This window comes from Delphinus delphis, chromosome 16, assembly GCF_949987515.2.
Source record: "Delphinus delphis chromosome 16, mDelDel1.2, whole genome shotgun sequence".
NCBI lineage: Eukaryota > Metazoa > Chordata > Mammalia > Artiodactyla > Delphinidae > Delphinus > Delphinus delphis.
The window spans coordinates 63,131,442-63,152,879 of NC_082698.1; the positions used below are offsets into that span (position 1 = coordinate 63,131,442).

Sequence of the window (21,438 nt, forward strand, 5' to 3'; positions counted from 1 at the left end):
CAATGTAGAAGCAGGGGCACTTCACAAACCACTTGACAATGTCTAGCACACCAGCCTTGTAACCTGAGCATCAAACTTATGTCTTAGCAAAATTTCAGATTGCTACAAGTCCTGGAGTTTGGGGATTGGTCCTAAATAGCTGAAACCACAAATGATAAATCTGTGATTGCTACAGGCCTCCTGCATTAAGTGTGGATTGGCCTGAAGTCAGGGGCTATATGTTTATCTAAATGTTACCTTATGGATTCAATACTGTGAACAAATGGAGTGTTCAGGTGTTGATGGTGAAAAAATGCATCTCTCTCCCCAGATTATGGGAATAGCTATGCATCTCTAGATTGGTCTTTTCTAAAACCTTTTTGTCCCACTCTCTCACACCCACTCCCAATTCTACCACTGTGAAGTCTTTGTAGCCCTACAACAGGGTATGATGTGCATGGAAGCAGGAGTGGGTGTGGCTAAGAATGTCACAGGTATAAAATTGGGATAATAATAGGAATAGATGTTAGTATGTTGTGGTTGAAAATCAAACACAGTTTTAGCTCCTCAAGACTATTTTTGGCATTCATTTTTATGTCGAAGGTCATACAGCAGGTCTGAAAAAGGAAAGGACTAGACTGTTGGGAGATGCTCTAGGCAAGAGACTAATAAGTATACTAGTGTTTTTTAAATGACCTTCTGTGATTTGGGACACTCTAAAAACCCTACCTTTCTGAGCACCAAACTCATGTAAACAAAACTGGCTGCTGTCTATGTCAGGTGGAAAGGGCAAATGTGTGTAAATTAAACCTAGTCATAAGTAACTTGACCAAACTGTGGCTTAGCTGAAAAAATTGGGGTACCACTACATATGTGTTCTCAGTGGGCATCAACTAGAAAACTTGGGAATGGGGATGATGGAATAATTCTTTTTTTTATATTTGGTCCCTATAAGTCTCAAGAGATTTATACTGATGATGAAATTGATTGGGGGGGGGTGGCCTTCCCTGGTGGCGCAGTGGTTAAGAATCCACCTGCCAATGCAGGGGACATGGGTTTGAGCCCTGGTCCGGGAAGACCCCACATGCCTCGGAGCAACTAAGCCCATGCGCCACAACGAGAGCTCTTGAGCCACAACTACTGAAGCCTGTGTGCCTAAAAGCCATGCTCCGCAATGAGAAGCCCGCGCACCGCAACGAAGAGTAGCCCCTGTTCGATGCAACTAGAGAAAGCCCGTGCGCAGCAACGAAGACCAAATGCAGCCAAAAATAATAAATAAATAAATTTATTTTTAAAAATTTATGGGAGGAACCTGAAGGGGTAGCATGAATAATTAAAATGTACAAGTAACTCAAAATGTAATCTTATTAGAACATCTTTGTTTTCCAAATATCTTGCCAGAGCCACTGATATAATTTCTTTCTCAAAATTTGACAGTTGGGGTGCCTCATCTGATGGTCTGTTGCAACATTCTATAAAGATTTCCCTTGCCTTTCACTTTGGCTCATTAAACTCTATAAAAACAAGACGACTTTTTTTTTAAGATGACTTTTTATAAACTTGCCTCTCTCTGGTCATTCTCAAACCTAGAGGGCTAGATTTTAATTTTTATTCCATAGAGAGTAGAAGGTAAAAAGAACCATCATTTTGCATCTGCATGTCAATCTTATGTGACAAGAGGAATTGAACCATCATTTTTAAATAACATAACCATCATGTTATGAGATGGAAATAGTTTAAGGGTCAGCTATAAATCGATCAAGAGATACTGGGGGCAGAGAGTGAGGAGAGTACTAAGAAGAAGAAAATGAAAGAGAGACCAGGAACGATGTTTCTGCCATTGCTAGCCACATGACCTTGGCCAACTAAACTCGAAAACCTGTGTTGTTAGTAAAGTGGGGGGCAAAAATGCCTTCCCTACTGATAGTTCAGGAAAACTGGGGGGATCCCCTGATATAACAGTACAGCAGAGATGATGTACAGAGGTACTTATATTTCTACTTTTAGCTCCAGGTTTTGACAGTGTTGGCGAGGAGATAGCTTTGAAAATATTTAGCATATCTAGCTCCTAATTCAAATTATTTGGGAAAGCTTTTTAAATAGAGGGAGGAGGTCTGTTTCTCTAATCAATTACTTTGTAGATGCTTTTCAATCAAGTGGTGGAAGGGAACAGTCACATCAGTTACTCCAGAAGAGGGCACCATTCCCCAAGAAATAGGACCTGCTCAACTGCTAAAAATGGAACACGTGTCTAAGACTTCAACTGAGAGAAAGATCTGTAGAGGCCAGAAAGATAGTCATGAGTTTGTTTTCGATATATCCCCTCACCATTCTTGTTTCGTGACTCTCATGTCTCTCTTCCACACTCCCTTTAGGCACTAGTCTGTCTTGCCCATTCCTTAAAAGCCTTCTCAGGTAGCTGTAGGATGGGTTCTCAGAATACAGTTGATCCCCAATTTTTTCACTGCTACGGCTCTTCTGTTTTTTCCTCATGGCTCTGACACTTTGAAACATTCTGTCTGCTAAATTGCATTTAATAATAATTGATTCATGATCATTCTTCTAATATATGAATAAGATACAAATGAAGCTTAACAATGTCACACCACCATGTGATAGGGTTGCATTACTGAGCAGGTGTAATTTCAGTCATTGGCAAAGAAACTGATGTTTTAGTAGCAAGGAGTTAAGCAAAGAGAATGTACAATTTCCATTAGGATTTCTGAAATATTGAAAATAGTTTGCAGAAGCCAGCTATTCTGAGGATTCCTAGGGATCTGAGATCCCAGATGAAAGAGGATGAACATGATCTCACATTATGAGTAGCCACAATCAGCCCATGCTTTGCATACTTTATCCTATTTATAGCATGAGGTATGAACTGAAAACTTGTTAGCCAAAAGCATAATACCTCCCCCAGGCATATCTGGATTTTGATTAACGATACTTTTCTATAATCTTAACCTAAAGGACTCTCTAAATGGAGGAATTCCAGACAACCTGGCAAAAACAGGTTACCTGTATAGTAGGCCATGTATTAGACAAGTTTTGTGAATCAATATATAAAAATATACACACATATGTTTGTAACAATAATAGGTGCCTCCTGCATTGGACACTTTCAATAGATTATTCTCAAATCTGACAACAATCCTATAAAGTAGATATCCTTTACAGATGAAAAAAATGAATAGAGAAGTTTGGTAACTTTCTCCATCACACAGCTACCAAGGGTTGGAATTGGGATTTAAACTTATCTGACTCCGAAGCTCAGGTCACCATGCTGTTTCAAGAGAACAGTTTTCTCTTAGCAAACAGACTGCAATGGGAAAGAGAATAAGTAAAATTTCCACACACAAAAATAGTGGGAAAAAATTCAAGTCACCCATTGTAGAGAATAATCTCCCAAACAATTTAATAACATGCACACTCATCTTTAATACCTGTGGTCATATGTTGTGTTTTATAGAAGGGAGGTTTATTGGTTTCATAATAGGCTTCATTTAATACATTTAGAGAGTGTCATAATGCATCTGGTGGCAAGATTAGATGGATTTCATTGGTCCCTTGAGGTGGATAGAGTCACAAAAGACTTTGGATTCCTTACTCTATTAAGAAAATTGTCCAGGTCCAAGATCAAAGATAGAAGAGTTGCTGGTACTCATTCTTCCAAGGATTGGCAGGGATCGGTGCAGAAATGAAGAACTGGAAGCAACTTGGGAATCTTGAGTGAGTTCAGTACTTCACAGGATCCTCAATGAATCTTTTTTTTTCCTTTTTTTTAATTGGATAGATTTGACATATAACCTTCACTGAGTTTTATAAGCACAGAACCTTACAGTTGGGAGGAATCTTCAAAATCATCTAGTTCAGTCATCCTTTTAAGAAAAGTACTGGAAATACCTCTGCAACATACCGGTCAAGGGATCACCAAGCCTCTGCTTGAATGTCCTAAACAGCAGGAAGTTCATCTGTTTACAAAGCCACCTATTTCATCTTCAGATAGTTTTGCCTAATAGGAAGTTCTTCATATTAAGCTGAAATTTCTCTCTCCTAACTTCCACTCACTGATACTGATTCCAAGCTGTAAGACCCCCCTTAAACCAATGCCTCCCCCACAAGGCTTTTCTATCCAGATTACCCTTCTTGGTACTTTGCCCCCTGTAACCACAGGTAGTCTTGGAATGCCACGGTAGGTTGGTCAGAGCCACTGAAAACCAACAGTCAGAAATGAGTGGTGCAACCACCATGAAACAGAGCAGCGCATCTGATCTCCCCTCCTCTGCACTCCCACAGGGCCTGGAGTCAGCTCTCCACACTGCTGAGCTTCATTCTGGCCTTCACTGTTATCTGGATGGTGAGAGCTGGAAAGAGGCACTCTCTCTCTATTCAATCATCCTTGAGCTCTAAGGCTTTGATAATCCTTAGAAACCTCTTAGTAGAAACATCCCCTCAACCAGAAATCAGCATTAGCATCTACCCGACATGCTGAAACCACTCGTGACTGTTCCATGTTCCCCAAACCCAAGAGAACTGACCATTCCACTACTTGGTCTGAAAAGTCCTGCCAGAAAAAATTCTGGCAAGGCTACGGAGGTCTTATCGCGAACAGAAGTGGATCAAATGTAGAAAAATTGTCTACCAGCCATCTTGCATCTTCCCTCTAAATCTCTGATTCAGAACCTCCCTTTCACTCACAGCCGTCCTGCAACCATTCTGCTTCCCTTCTATCTCCACCATCTGAGAACATCCTGACTCCTCAAAGCCATTTTATAGAGAGAGCCTCAAACGTGGGGAGGAACCAAATAGTTGAGCCATATGTCTACTGCCATGGGTATTTTGGACATTGTCAGTCAATCATAGTGTGGAGACATTTCTTCATGTTCCAGCTGTTCACAAAGGATATCCTTGGCAGCAATGACTGGATAGAAGGAATTCTTGTTGCACCCAACACATCTATATAAATTCTTTCTGATTATAAAAGACTTAAGTTGCAAACAACGTATCTATGCAACCCTAACACACTATTTTCTGGGGTTCTGTGTTGAAATCTGGTGAGATCCACTTACCGTAAGAACTTGGTATTGATGTGGGTACAAAAATTCACTACTAGGTAGTAAATTAGCTTCCTATGTATTTGAGAAACTAATGAATGTCGGTCTGATGATTCAAGTTAAATTACATTTAATTGGAAGAAGACCAATGATTCCATGTTTTTTATTGTAAACAATCTATATATTCCCAATAAATTTATAGTAAAATAAGCTTTAAAAAAGCCAATGTCAAAAAAGGAAAAAAACCAGTAACTACAACAAAATATGTAATGAGGTTAATAACATATATGCTTGGCCTTAGAGAATTCTTACAAACTCAGTTGATTAAAACATTCTATATTAATGTTGTACATTTTTACAAAAAAAAAAAGTTTCCAAAAGAAAAGTAAGAATTAAACATTTATGGGACTTCCCTGGAGGTCCAGTGGTTAAGACTTCACCTTACAATGCAGGGGGCATGGGTTAGATCTCTGTTCAGGGAGCTAAGATCCCACATGCCTCAAGGTCAAAAAACCAAAACATGCAACAGAAGCAATGTTGTAACAAATTCAATAAAACACTTTAAAAATGGTCCACATTGAAAAAAAAAATCTTAAAAAAAGAATTAAACATTTATGACTGGAGTTAGTTGTAGTAAGGAATTGGACGTGGGTGTTTGACTGCTCTTTGTGCCTCCAAAATTCTGCAGAAAATTCTGTCTTCTTTTTAGTCCATCCAAAATGACTGAGTTATTAGATGCCAGACTCTGTGTCCTAAAGATATTAAAAGTAACAGAATTATTGCCTTCAAAAGGGCCTGGATTTCTAACCAAGGCAAAACACCTTCATTTGTTACTTTGAAGGAGTACATTTACTAACAGGAACTAACTTATCAAATAAGTTAACCTTTAAAAATCTCAAGTGCTCTTTACATTTTAAAGGATTCCCAATAGCAACTCAATTATTTGACAGCTGCTTTCTAAGAAGTTCATATTCTCTGAACATCTGTTCTCGATCCAATATCAAGTATATTCTAGGCAGAAACAATAAGCTCCATGAAAAACTCTTCTATACAACTAAAATGACCAATATCTTCTTGTATAATTTGTTTCTTTTTTGAGTAAGCATATGGAAAGGAAAAGCCAACTGTAATATTTTTCATATTGACTAGCGTTCCTTTCCTAGGAGCTGTAAGCGATGTTAGTCCCTTATCCAAGACATCTGCCTTGCTTCAGCCAACTCACATTACTGGTTGGGCATTTTGTTTTTGACATTCCCCTTCTCCCACCTTGCCTCCTCTCCCTCACCTGTCCATTACATCAAGAGATGTCTCAAAAATGTGTCCTCCATAAATCTTTCCCACACAGCCCATCACTCTTCATAACTGCCAAAGAGATGTGGAATTAAGAGTTTATGCTTTGTTGTTGAGTTCAATTTGTTTATTGTTTGTTGGTCTCCTCAACTAAACTAAGCTAAATTGTAAGCTTCCTATAGGTAGCAACAACACCTTGTTCATCTCTGTCTCCCTAATCCTAATCCAATTATGGCACATAGTTGATGTCCAAATGTTATCTCCCCTCCCTTTTCCTATAAATGTCTTTAATGATTATAGTTATAAATCTTTCAAGAAAACCATATTATAAGCAATTTTTAAAAATTAAATTTCTCAAGATTTCTCAAATTTAAATTCTCAATTCATGTCAATTTCTCTTATCTGTTTTGGGTTTGTTTTTGGTTTTATTTTTGTTTTTGCCAGAGAGGAACAAAAGGGAACCCATGGCTTATTGGTTTACACTGTTGTTTACCTCAAAGACAACATGTTTTGATACTTCAATGACTTAATATGAATTAAACTATTGTTTCAGGCAAAAAAATCTTGTTCCCCAATAAAGTAGATGTGTTTAAAAAAATGCAAACTTCCAGGAATTTAGCCTAAGTTATAAATAATTAGGAATGTCCACAAACATTTAGTAATAACAATTCACTGCAGATTGATTTATTATAGCAAAAAAACTGGGAACAATCTAAATGTCAAAGCAAGGAAAATAATGGTTATGTAAATAACAGGGTCCACATAATGGAATACTAAGCAGCCATTTCAAAAAATAAGGGACTTCCCTGGCGGTCCAGTTGTTAAGACTCCATGCTTCCACTGCAGGGGGCACGGGTTCGATCCCTAGTCAGGGAACTAAGATCCCACATGCATGCTGTGTGGCACAGCAAAAAAAAAACAAAACAATGAGCTGGAGGGAATTCCCTGGTGGTCCAGTGGTTAGGACTCTTGAGCTTTCACTGCTGAGGACCCAGGTTCAATCCCCGGTCGGGGAACAAAGATCCTGCAAGCTGCACAGCGCATTGCCCCCCCCAAAAAGCAAGATATATATGTACTGATTGCAGGATATCCATGATAAATTAGGTGAAAAAGAAAGCCACAGCTCTGTATGCTCTGTTGTTAGAAATTAATTATATTTATAAATGCAAGGGAAAAAGTCTGAAAGAATATACGCCAAACTGTTAACAATATTTAGGTCACCTCTACGGAATAGGAATGGAAAAGGCTAGGGAATGGAGACTACCAGTTTTACTTTTTACATTTCTATATTACTGTTTAAAAAAGAGGTACACAATAATTTTATATAATAAAAAAACTAATGAAGATATATGCCAAATTTTAAGATGACTTTTTAGAAAACTATTTAATAACATGGGGGAATGTTCATTATATTCTACTGAAAAAAGCAACATGCAAAATAGTAACTACAGTATGAGCTCAACAGACAAAATATATAGATTCAATATGTTCAGACCAAAGTATAAATACACCAAATATAAAAAGATTTTTAAAAATATCTAGATGGTAGGGTGACTATAGATGTTTTTAAAAAACTACTTTTCAGTACTTTAAATGTTCTATTATGACCAAATTACTTTTATATGCTGAACAATGTTATTTAAACAAGCTGGCATGGAAAATATTAGTGGAAAGTAGCCACATCTCTATCTCAACCTGTGTAGAACCAGGAATATAAGTGAAAACTTTCCAACCTTCAGTTCAGGAAGTGCTTGGTTTATGGTAGTCCCTTCCTATTTTTAGAAATAATTCAAGATTTAGTAGTAGTGGAACAGTCAAATCTTGGTTCACATTAAAAATGAACTCTATCCTATTATATAAGAGGTTTCATTGTAACTTCATACAACTTATTCAGTAAAGGCTGGTAGACTTGTATCATTATAAAAAATTTATTCAGGAGTCTCCCACAAGGTAACTCAATATGCCCTTGATTTTAATAATTCCTGTGGGATAGTGGCCAATCACTTCTATGTGCACTTACCGTGGAGAATCTATTCCACTATCTCCTGCCATGCTCTGATTTTCGGTTCCTTCCAAGTGACTATGTTCAGGTTGGACGTCCTGAGCCAACACTGGCATATGCGAAGTGTTGAACAGTTCTAACTTGTGTGTGAACTGTTTTCTCATTTCCTGATTCTGAGCACTCTGACTCCAGGTGGCTGGTTTCTTTCCTGTGTCACCAACAGGGTCTTGTAGGGTTTCAGCCTCTGAAGCACTTTTCCTTGTGCCGTAGTAATCAAATATACTTCCATCAGCAGGTGCTGAGGCCTGTACACATTTAGCTACACCGGGTTCCTTTTCATAGTCAAAACCAGACTGGATCCCTAAATTGAGGACACAGTTTTCAGCAGAGAGATTAGGTTTTTGGCTTTCACCGGGATTAGTAAGCAACCCAGTGGGCTTGTAATGTTCATTTCCTTTGAGCACCAGAGGCTCAAACCTCTGTATGTTGCTATTGTACTCAGTCAGAGACCTTTCGGTCACCTTTCGTTTTCCTAAATGATTCCACTTGTTTCCCCCTGGAAAGGAAACTTGAATGTGGCCAGGCAGCATTTGAATTAAGTCGTCATTCTCAGAAAAGTCATCCTCATCTAGATACAATGAACTGCAGGCCCCATCCTCATCATCTGCTTCATTCTGATACAAGGCCTGGTCGTCATCAGAAAGTCCTTCATTTTCTAGACTCACAGTCTCTGCTTCCTGGATAAATGCCTTTCTCATCAGAGTTTCCTCTGAGTCTCTGTCTTGTCTCTCAGGTTGTCTCAAATGGTTTGCACCAACTGGGTAATCCAAAAGACCAAGATTTTGGAACTGGTGTATTGTTTCATCAACTGATCTACGAGCAGAGGATGCTTGGTCTAAAGAAGAGGAACCTTGTGATGGCAGGACATGCTGTGTTTCTTTTGTCTCTTCTAATGTGTCAAAATGAGAGTAGCTTTTCCTCGAGACTTCAGGGATTGCCTCATTTTCTCCACCATACACATCACGTCTCAACGTGCTTTCCCTGAAGGAACAGCATTTACTATCATTTTGCAAAACACCACACTGAGAGTAATTGAAGAGGTAATCTCTAAAGTCATCACTGATAGGTTTGACAGTAGAGTGATTCACATAAATGGATTCTGCTCTCAGTTTATCATTACATTGTTCACTGTATGACTGTTTGGCTTCACTCTCAAAGATTCTTGAGGAATCCAAAGACCTCGCCCTTTGGAAAGGCTTTCCCTTTGGTCCAATCTGACTGGGTTTCAGATCACCGATCTTCTGGATGTTGTGCTCTTTGGTTATTGGGCTCCTTCGGTGAGAGAAACCCTGGAAAGGATTACTGATCCGCTTTTTGTAAATCAAATGGGAACCTAGCACTGATGGATTCTCACCAAGTGGTTTCTGAAGCTCTACTTCATTAGGGCTTTCAATTCCGGGGGTGGGCTGTGTAGCAGGGAGCTTGGGGTGTTTCTCCAGCCTAATGCTTCCTGGCTGAGGCCCACTTCCCCGACTCCTGGCTTTGTCTCTATCTCTATGTGAATGGCCCCGCCTTCGAGGCTTTACAGACCGGCCCTGACTTTTCTTAACTCCCACTTTTGAAGGATACTTATGCCTGAGTGTCAGCATATAAGTGGAAGTGCCCTGGCTATTATATTTTTTCTGTTCTTCGTATTTTTGCATTATGACAGTATGTTTGATTAAGTTGTCAACAGTTAAAATGGGATTAATTCGTTTGATTATCTCATGTTCAATGTCTCGAGGGATATTGTCCAAGTTATCTTCATCTCGGACGGGCCATTCTTCTGGTGGGAACTGGGCAGAGAAACTGCTGTGCTCTGTTCTGGACTTCTCCTTTCTGGATATACTGCGCCAGAAGAGGCTAAAGCCAAATTTCTTGGCTTTTTCTCTGTCTTTTGTGAATGGTAAAGGTTTGGCGCTGTCACAGACGCGATTCTCCTCAGACACTGAAACTGTTCGATTCTGTACCAAAGGTTTGGATTCCCCAAGACCTTTCTGGCATTTTCTAGTCACTTCTGCAGCAGCTGGTGGTTCCTGTATATACTGAGTGCACACATCATGGAAACACTGGCAAGAATGACAATGGGATATGGGGGCCGCATTTTCTTTGGCTAGGTCTGCACAGCTTTCCACGTTCACCAGGTATGTAATGGAAGTTGGCATCCGGGGACTTTCATCTGATAGGACTCTCTTATTTTCTTGGGGGTTTGTATTTGTAATGAAGTAAGTCTGAGGAGTAACTATGAAGTATCCTTCTCCAGTGTGATAAATCTTCCTTTCTTTAATGAGAGTTCCCAGAGTGGTATAGAGAATATCTTGAGATGGAATTGCAATGCCTAAAACAAATAAGCACTTTACACTGATACGTTCTGAATAAGAAACATTTTAATGAGTGAAATCAGTAACTCAGAAATGACCACACATTTGCTTGATGAACCCAGAGCTAACTGTAACACAATTAATATATATAATTAAAATGTCAAAGAAGCATTAACAATAATCATAATTAAACTGAGTAACAGAAATATAATTTCATCTACACAAAGACATATGGCTAGGTTACCGGTTAAGCAAAGAAAAAAATCTGTTCACTCAAACACAAACACCAAGTTATACAACCTCATTATAAATTTAAATTGTGACTAAGGAAAGCCTTCTTGAGAGCAAACATGGAAGTTTTTGAAAACCAGTCTCATAGCTTAAACCTCAGTAAGAATCTAAAGAGAAAATGAAAATCAGTCTGTGCTTGGGTGAGGGCAAACTACCTAACATCTGGATTATGGTGGTTTTTCAAACTGAGAAGGTAACAATTTTAAAAGAAATTCCTTTTCTGAATAGCAGAGTTCAAAATTATATTCATATTATGAAAACAATGTTAAAAATGTGAAAAAAAGGGCTTCCCTGGTGGCGCAGTGGTTGAGAGTCCGCCTGCCGATGCAGGGGACATGGGTTCGTGCCCCGGTCCGGGAAGATCCCACGTGCCGCGGAGCGGCTGGGCTCGTGAGCTATGGCCGCTGAGCCTGCGCGTCCGGAGCCTGTGCTCCGCAACGGGAGAGGCCACAACAGTGAGAGGCCCGCGTACCGCGCAAAAAAAAAAAAAAAAAAAAGTGAAAAAAAATGTGTAACACAAAGAAAATATATCAATATGTTAATATTGGTTTCCTTTGAGTAGAGGTACTATAAGTGATTACTTTTCTATATTTTCTGGATTTCTCTACAATAAGCATATCTTATAATGGGAAAAATAAAAAAATACTCTTCTACATTCATGCACTGGGATATCATGCACCTATGAAAAGAATGAGATAGATCGATATATGCTTATACGGAAAGATCTCAAAAACATGTCTTTAAGTTAAAAAAGGAAAGGTGCAGAGAGAATGTATAGAATGATCCAACTTATTTAAAAAGGATACATATATTCAAATACAACTTATGAAAGTGTCCATGAGAAACTATAAACGGCAGAAGATGTCACCTCTGGGAAGTAGCAATTTAAGAATAGGAGGCACGGCAGGGAGATCAGCTCAGTGCTTTGTGACCACCTGGAGGGGTGGGATAGGGAGGGTGGGAGGGAGGGAGACGCAAGAGGGAAGAGACATGGGAACATATGTATATGTATAACTGATTCACTTTGTTATAAAGCAGAAACTAACACACCATTGTAAAGCAATTATACTCCAATAAAGATGAAAAAAAAAAAAAAAAGAATAGGAGGCACGGGCTTCCCTGGTGGCACAGTGGTTGAGAGTCTGCCTGCCGATGCAGGGGACACGGGTTCGTGTCCCGGTCCGGGAGGATCCCACATGCCGCGGAGCGTCTGGGCCCGTGAGCCATGGCCGCTGAGCCTGCGCGTCCGGAGCCTGTGTTCCGCAACGGGAGAGGCCACAACAGTGAGAGGCCCGCGTACCGCAAAAAACAACAAAAAAAAAGAATAGGAGGCAGGGACTTCCCTGGTGGTCCAGTGGTTAAGACTCGCGCGCACGTTTCCACTGCAGGGGGCACGGGTTTAATCCCTCGTTGGGGAGCTAAGATCCCACATGCCGAGGGGCACGGTCAAAAAAAAAGGAGGGGGGGAGAAATTGAATCTTCATTTTTTCCTTTGCACTCCTTTCTACAGAGTCTGACTTAATTATTACCATAAACATAATTTTGAAAAAGTTCATCTGGAAAATAAAAGAAATACTCATAAACTTGCTGATGCAGACCTTTTTCCACCGGGGCTCTAATACAAGGTTCTATAATAGAAAAAAAATTAGATATTGCCCAGTTTATGTGTTTAAGATGATTTATAAATAGAAACCAAACACATACAATGAACTAATAGAGAAAAACTTGTTACTCTACCTGGGTAATGTTTCACCAAATGTTCCAATAGTGATTCCTGTGTTACTACAATCTGAGCGGCATTCATATCGGATACAGCACAGCAAAGAACTTCAGCCAAAGGTATAAACTGAGATTGAGCTATTGGATTCATTTGCACTGGAAAGACATCACCTAAATTGGAGATTAAAAAAAAAACAAAAAAAAGGGTAATAAATTTGATATAGTATAAAATATCTGGAATTAGTGAATCAAGAATAAAGACTGAATATCAGGTGGAATTGCTTTTCTTTCATCAGTCTTTACTCAATCTGTTAACATTATATGCACAATGATAGAAACTACAGAAGAAAAAGGCTTAGTTTATGATCTCTACTTTTAAGAAGTCTAATTGTCACTACTTTATAAGCAAGAGATAATAAGTTTCTATATGAAAGGCTCAAAGTGCTATTGGAGTTCAAGTCAGACAATGCTTATATGGCAATTCACATCTTTCAAAGCATTTTTTCATATTAGCTACCTGAGATAGGCACAGATAGGATTATTATTTCTTCATTTAAAATATATATAGCCATAGAAAGTTCAAGTAATTGTCCCAATCCTAAAAGAAAGTAAAGTGACAGAAATAGATCTTCTGACTCCTAATCCAGTATTTTTGTCATTCCACACTTTCCTGATTGAAATGATTAGGAAGATCTGAAGAAGGAAAAGGCAGAAGTGATTTACAGTTTTCAAGAATAGATGGAACAGGGGCTTCCCTGGTGGCGCAGTGGTTGGGAGTCCGCCTGCCGATGCAGCGGACGCGGGTTCGTGCCCCGGTCCGGGAGGATCCCGCATGCCACGGAGCGGCTGGGCCCGTGAGCCATGGCCGCTGAGCCTACGCGTCCGGAGCCTGTGCTCCGCAGCGGGAGAGGCCGCAGCGGTGAGAGGCCCGCGTACCACAAAACAAAACAAAAAAACAAACAAAAAATACTACATTTAAGAATACATGGAACAAAATCATGGAAGGAGGGAATCACAAGTTATATAAGAGCATGGAGAGAGTTATCCTGGTTGGGTAGAGTTTAAGGGTTATATCAGACCAAAATAGAAGATAAGACTGGAAATAGAAGGTAGACTGTATTATCTTTCCTCTTTGCCAACATATAAAATTGTTCTTCTTAACCTGCCATTAATCAGGTTGAGTTTTAGATTCTGCTGGGTATCCAAGGGAACCCCTCAATTAATTGGAAATGAAGGACTAGGACTCAGGAAAGTGATTTGGGAATCAACCAATAAAGATGAGAGCTGAAGATAAGGAGTGAAATTAGGTAATTCCATGGTAGTCCAGTGGTTACGACTCCGTGCTCTCACTGCCGAGGGTCCAGGTTCAATCCCTGGTCGGAGAACTAAGATCACAAGCTGCATAGCACAGGCAAAAAATAAAAAAAGGAGTGAAATTCTTTTATTAGAAGAGTAAAGAAGAGAGCCAAGGAACACTTAACTGAGAGACTACCTACGTTTAAGATGTAGTAGAAATAGGAACCCACAAAAGAGAGAAGGCACAATGATGAGGGTAGGAGGGAGAGAAGCAAGATTATGAGGAAAAGACTTCAAAATGAATAGCAGGGATTTCCCTGGTGGTCCAGTGGTTAAGACTCTGTGGTCCCAATGCAGGGGGCCCGGGTTTGATCCTTGGTCAGGGAACTAGATCCCACATGCATGTCTCAGCAAAGAGTCTGCATGCTACAACTAAAGACCCCACACGCTGCAGCGAAGATCCCACGTGCCACAACTAGGAGCCAGTGCAGCCAAATAAATAATAAAAAATATTTTTAAAAATGAAGAGCAAATTAACAGTGTCAAATGCTTGAAAGAGATCAAAAAGGTTGAGGGGAGGAGAAGAGGCAATTGGATTACTTGATTGGAACAAGGTGACCATTGGTGACTTTCAAGAGAACTGTTTTCATGGGAAGGAACAGAAATTAAACATCAGACTGGGGAATTCCCTGGCAGTCCAGTGGTTAGGACTCTGTGCTTTCACTGCCGAGGGTGCGGGTTCAATCCCTGGTTGGGGAACAAGCCACGTGGTGTGCAGTCAAAAAAAAAAAAAAACCAGACTGAAGGGAAGGGAGTTGGTGAGAAGAAAGTGAAGTTAATGGGTCTTCCTTCTAGAGCAGGGCTTGTCATCTTTGGCACTTTGGACGTTTGGGGCCAGATACAGGGTGACCAACCATCCCAGTATGCCCAGGAATGAGGGGTTTCCTGGGACACAGGATTTTCAGTGCTATAACCAGAAAGCTGAAGGCAAACCAGGATGGTTGGTCACCATAGCCAGAGAATTATTTGTTGTGAGGGCTGTCTTGTGCACTGCACGATGTTCAGTAGCATCCTTGGCCTCCAGATGCCAGGAACATCTCCCATAGCTGCAGCAACCAAAAATGTCTCCAGATACTGCCAAATGTCCCTGAAAGGAAGGGGTTGGGGGTCAAAATTGCCCCAACTGTAAACCATGGTTCTAGACCATTTGTTGGAAAAATCTGATTGTGAAAGAGGAGAAACAGAACACAAACCAGAAAAAAAGTAGGATCAAGTGAATGTAAAATGTGTATGCTGTGATTTTCTTAAAAGAACATGTTTGCACATTTGGATACAAAAAGGAAGGGTTTAGTGGAGACGATGGAAATAATTCTGTGAGAAAGAAGACCAGTAAGACAGCAAGATCCTAAAGGAAGGGAAAAGGAAAGTGTATAAAAGGAACAGGTAGGGACTTTCCTGGTGGCGCAGTGGTTAAGGATCTGCCTGCCAATGCAGGGGACACGGGTTCGAGCCCTGGGCCAGGAAGATCCTACATGCTGCGGAGCAACTAAGCCCGTGCGCCACAACTACTGAGCCCGCGTGCCTAGAGCCCGTGCTCCGCAACAAGAGAAGCCACCGCAATAAGAAGCCCGTGCACTGCAACAAAGAGTAGCCCCTTGCTCCGCTCGCCACAACTAGAGAAAGCCCGAGTGCAGCAACGAAGACCCAACTCAGCCAAAAATTAATTAATTAAAAAATAAATAAAAGGCACTGGTAAAAGAACTATTGTTAGAAATGAGAAGGATATTACTTCATCTGAAACTTGAGAAAATAGAGGGTGGCAGAAGACCAGAAATATATTGAGGCATAGAAGGAAAAAAATATTAGCACAGCAAAGTCATCTGATCTCTGTAAAGTTAGGGAGAAAGAAAATAGCAATGGGAGGAGAAAAAATGGGAATGAGGAGGTGAAGAGGAGAAAGGGAATTTGAGGGGTCATTCTCAGAGTACCCTAGGAAATTTTAAAATGAACACAAAGATTATGAAGGAGCCCTCAAGGTCATTATGAAGGAGTCTCAAGGTCACTTAAGTGTGGTTTCTGGCAGATGAAGCAATCTGGAATCGAAAAGATGGGAGTCAGGGAGGCCAAAAGGGCTAAAACTTTAATGTGCATGTGAGAATCATCCGGCAATTGTGGTAGTGTGTAGAATCTGACTCAGAAGATCTGAAAATAAGCCTATGATCCTGCATTTCTAACAACCTCCCAGTTGATGTTCATGCTGCAGGTCTGAGGACCGCTCTTTGGAGACGTTAGGGTGTTAATGACAGCAGTGTCAAAGTAGCTAACCACTGAACAATAAATATGGTCCTGGGGCTGCATGGGAGTCAACTGTGGCCAGAGGCAAGCCAAAGAATTTAGAAAACTTGGCTATACCCTGCATTTGACTCTCCAGTGACAGTGAGGAAACCAATACATTGCACTGGTTGTTAAGGAGGAAGGAAAGTGACAGGACTGGCCAGGGGTAAAGGGTTGTAGCCAAAGCTGGTAAGTGGCTCACAGTACTTCGTGTATCTTCATGAAAGATAAAGGACTGCCATCAGGGAAGTGATAAGCAGTTTGCTGTTAAAGATCACATTGGTCTGTTCCCTTGTTTACCTAAGCTTCTCTATTTGGCAGGCTGGGGCATTTTTGACCTTGGACGGTCACAATACAGGGCAGAATTGCTGCCTGCTTTGTCAGCCAAGGGAAGGATCTCCTCTTGGCCTGCTTGCTGCTGTCCCATTGGGTGATGCTAAGATACCTACGGCATTCTGAGAAACTAGCATGAATGACTAATCAATCAGCATTTCAAAGGGCGGTGATAAGAGATGATGCTATGAAACTTAATGTCCAAGAGGAACGTTAACTGACCTAAAACTCAAAATCCTCCTAGAAACTCCACCTCTGAACTAAGGGTAATAAGCCTTTCTCCCTATCTTCATTCCCTTTGCTTTTCTTTTTACCCTCCGCATCTGAGATTTATTTTCTTCTCTTTCATCTCCCTCCTCAACCTGACAAAATATAGAATTAAAATACAATCTCACATATTTTTATGCTTCTTAAACATAACTCTATGTGCTTAATTTATAACAAACTTATATAACTCTCTTCCCCATCTTCCAAGACAGTCTAAGTGACTTTTTTCTTGTATGTGATCTTAAATTGATTACCTGCCCCATTTCATATGGACTTAGAAGTCCTTAATTCAAAAAGGAGGGAAAAGTTCTTCTCTCCTAGAAAGATAAAGGCTAGAGTACTGGAGAAGTAGAGAGCAAAACCTAAAAAGGATTTGCTCAACCACACAATACACACTCAAGCCTCACTGCATCCCTGGCCTAAACCCAGTCACTTTGATCTTTGAACTTTGAGATTGGCGTGTAGTGCAGGGGGGAGGACCAGAGACATTAAAATAAAGAGATGAGTGGCTAGAAAGTCAGTACATGTCTGATGTCCCTGCTGTGCCCCCTGCCAGTGGCTGCCCATTTCTGTGCAAATGAAACAAGGAAGCTGTACTAAGGTCCAGTAAGGGGTCTCCACTATGCCTTTGGGTCAGACCTAAAACAGCCCATTTTCTAGTTCAATCCTTAAGCTTAGCAGCAGGCTCAGTAGCTGTGGCGCACGGGCTTAGCTGCTCCGCGGCATGTGGGATCTTCTTAGACCAGGGCTCAAACCCGTGTCCCCTGCACTGGCAGGTGGATTCTTAACCACTGCGCCACCAGGGAAGTCCCTGCCTTTTTCTTTTTAAAACTAATACAATTATATGTCAACTGCCTTGTAGAGAACATGTTAAATAGCATGTAACCTCTGCTTTGGAGCTCCCTCTAGACAAAGGCTAGAGAAAGTTTCTCAGTACATTTCCCCTTCACAGCCGTTGCTAAGATACGTCTTCAGGTGCATAAATCATCAAGAGTTTTTTGTGCAGGAAAGCAGAGTGAACCCTGACACAGGAACATTGGTGACAGATGCAGGAATCATTTTCCAGCTGCAGCCATAGTTTGCTTCACTTACTCTTGCACTTGGGTTTCTGGAATGCAATGACTCTTACAGAGTTTTCCACCAAAAATTAACTTCCTGTGCAGAAGACCCCTCTTATAAATGTAATTAGATTTCACAATAAGAGAAGGCCAGACCTTTGGCTTTATCCTCAACTACCTCAGAGGAACTGAAGGCACCCTTAAGTCCAGGCCTGCTGTGGACCTCTGACCCTTGAGCTGGAGCAGGGTGGGCCAGAGTAAACAGTTCACAAAAATGTTCTCTCAGTTCACACAGTCTTGTACTCTTGGGTGCTACGGAAATGGGAGAAGTGTTTAGCCAAAAGGCTGGTTTCACAAAAAATAACCAACAAAGTAGAATCATACAGATTAGCACCTGCTACATTTAATGCTACCTTTTCTGCAAAGGACATTTTTATTGCTACCTTGTTGTATTCCCAAAGGATTTAGTTGGTATATAAATTTTTTAAAAAATTCCAAGTTATAATAATGAGGCAAATTATATGAGTTTGAAAACAATTATTCTTTAAGAGTCCACTTTTTTAGGGAAGAAAAAAATGCAAGGCAAATTAAATGTATGTAGCATGTAGATAAAATGAAAATATGGAGCTCTCCACTATCAAAAGCAGATGACATCCAGTAAAGTCTGGAGCAGGCTCCTCATGGCTTGGGATTCTAAAACTGTGACTAGAATCACCTTCCTGTGTGATGGACATAAATTCATATAGCCCCAGGCAATCAATTCCTGCTCCCTGGTGCCTAATGACAGTGGTCTAGAAAGCCCCTGGCCATTAGGAGCAGAACCCTGGGAGTGTGGCTTGTTCCCGGAGCTGGTGACAATAGCTCAGCAATAATCCGCTGCAATGAAAAACCTCATCAAAATTCTGAGGAAAAGGAGGTGGTTTCTTTATGTCAGGACACAAAGGCCTCCACCATATGCCTCAGGTTGAAGGCCTCTAGAATACCCTAACCTGGCTGTTTTCTAACAGCAAAGAGAAGTGGCTGAAAGAGCTATTTCCTGGACAATTCATGAGGCATGAATACTCATGCCCCAGTGTAAAAACAGCAAGAGGTACACTCATGACAAATATGGACACAGCAAGATTGCCTTTCACCAGACCCAGATAAGGCAGCTGGAGTAGAACAAGCAAACCCTCCCCAGGAGCTATGGTACTGGAGAACTCTTCAACCAGGAACACAGGACTCCTAAATCTGCCAGTTACAGATAATCAGTTGGAAGTTTTACTAAAGTTAAAACAAGCCTAAACATTGCACTTTCCAAGTGAGAAAGGCAGAACCAAAATCAAGATACAAGCTGCTGGTCCCAAACCTGCATTTGCTTTGTTCACTGAAAAAAATCTCTGAAGTAAAAGCATCTTTATCAAAATTGAATGTTTATTTTGATATCTGAATGCTCTAGTTAAATTTTAGGGACAAAATTAGTTTTCCATAAACACTTTATCTTTAGGGGAAAAAAATTAACTACCATGCAGTATTTACATTTATCTTATGCTTTGAATTAAGGCACCTAAACAAATTCCAAGAGGGCCTCCTCATGGAATCTAAACTCTGACATTTTAATTTGGGGTGCTTGAATTTGATTTTAAGGTCCATAAGAAACCGTGCTACCAAATATGCAAAAGAGAGGAAATACTTCTTTGGAAATTTGGAAAGGATTCACATCAGAACTATTCTGTGTCACACTAAAACATGAATCTGCCATAAAATTAAATTCTAGGCAAAACTAATCCTAACGTTATTTCATATTTAAAACACAAAATAAACATGTTTAGTCCTTATACAAGTGTGTTTTGGGCTCTTCTAGGCAGTCTGCCAGAAATTCATGCATTATTGACCTTCAAACGGTTTAACTGAGCCGCTCAAACTCAGCTAATTACCCAGACACATGAAATCTGAGAGCATCTTTTTGGGCGCCTGTATTGAATCACACTGTGGGAAAAACATCTTCTACGTGCTTTAGAGATGACAATAGAGCATGAATAAAACAGCCTGCAGATACAGTCAAGTTTAATAAAAAAGGATGTTTTGTCCTAAGTAATCCAAGAAGCTTCCCTGATTTTAAACTGCACTTTTATCCAGTACAGAATTTCCAAATTTCTTTAACATTAAAATTAATCCTGAGCTTTTAAAAAATGAAAAGTACCCTGTAACAATGCGTCTCATCCGAGATTAGATGCTGTGCAAAAATTTCCATGACTTTAAATAATTAGATCTGTTGTGTTAAAACCTTAAATAGGTTCAGAAAATCAAACAAAATGGGAACAAAAAGAAGAAAGGTTTCAGGCCAGCAAAGCCGAGCCCCTCTCCAAGTCTCCCTTTTATTTTAGTAAAATAAAAGAATGCAAACACTTTCCTCCACATTTAGAAACAAAAGAGTACCAAGACTCAGAAACTGGCTGTAGATCTAAGGGTAGTCGGGTTATCTACCATGGAAGCTGAAATTCCTTCTCCGGCATGGTGATGTTTATTTTGGAGCCCCAGACAAACGGCTCCCCTTCTGGGAAATGCCCTCTGTTGAAAAGCTACAGGCTTCCCAGAGAAGCCTGGGCTGCTCACCAGCAGGAGCCCTTAGTGCTATCTTTAATAACAGCACTTCAACCTGTCAGGATTAGTAAATGAGAGGCCCCTTTATTTCAAGTGATATATCCACTAATATTGGCCAGCAGTTGAGTTGCAAAGGTCTTGGGCCATTTATGAAGGAGACCTCAGAATCTGGTTGTCACAGCGCACAGATATGCTTGAAAAGACACGTACTTGGCCCTGTCAGGGAGCCCTTTGAGCCTCCAGCAGCCTTTCCCCATAGAGATACAGGGATACCTGGCTGGGAGGGAAGGATGTGAATGACTCAAATCAACTGATCTTTTTTAAAAATGCTAAAAACTAATTCACACACAGCCCCAAAGCCCTCAGCCCAGTGGTGCCCCTTCCTAACCTCTATTCCCTTCACAGCTTCCACTTTGGATATGTTAATGACTTAGGTGTGTTAGTTTCCTAAGGCTGTCAAAATAAACAAGCGGCTTAAAACAACACAAATTTATTATCTCACAGCCTAGAAGTCAGAAGTCTGATGGGCTCCACTGGTTCCTCTGCTCCGGGACTCAGGGCCTAGGCTCTGATTGGAGGGGAGACTCTGCTTCCATGCTTATTCATGTTTTTGGCAGAATTCAGTTCCTTGTGGTTGTAGGACTGGGGTCCCTGTTCCTTTGATGGCGCCTCTCTCAGCAACTCAAAGCCACCGGCATTTCTTGTCATGTTGCCCCCTTCATCTTCAAGACAGCATGGAGTCTTTTTCATACTTCATTTCTCTCTGGCTTGCCCTTCTGTTGTTTTGCTTCTGCTTCCAGCCAGAGAAAGTTCTCTGCTTTTAAGGGCTCATGTGATTAGATTGGGCCTACCCACATAATCCAGGATAATCT

At 40.6% G+C, this 21,438-nt stretch overlaps 1 protein-coding gene across 3 annotated transcripts in view; it reads right to left on the reverse strand.

Annotated features, from left to right (window-relative positions):
• Nucleotides 1–5,192: 5,192 nt before the first annotated feature.
• The window catches only part of STOX1 (storkhead box 1), a 50,497-nt gene continuing 34,251 nt past the window's right edge, over nucleotides 5,193–21,438 (reverse strand). Inside the window, exons 2-4 of one of the 3 annotated variants that reach the window (XM_060033748.1) lie at nucleotides 12,714–12,866; nucleotides 8,344–10,702; nucleotides 5,193–5,785 (exon numbers count right to left, since the gene is read on the reverse strand). In XM_060033748.1, coding sequence (XP_059889731.1) covers nucleotides 5,638–5,785; nucleotides 8,344–10,702; nucleotides 12,714–12,866 — 2,660 coding nt within the window. In that variant the 3' untranslated portion in view covers nucleotides 5,193–5,637. The remainder of the gene's footprint in view (nucleotides 5,786–8,343; nucleotides 10,703–12,713; nucleotides 12,867–21,438) is intronic. The other 2 variants (XM_060033749.1, XM_060033750.1) reach the window with 2 other exon arrangements.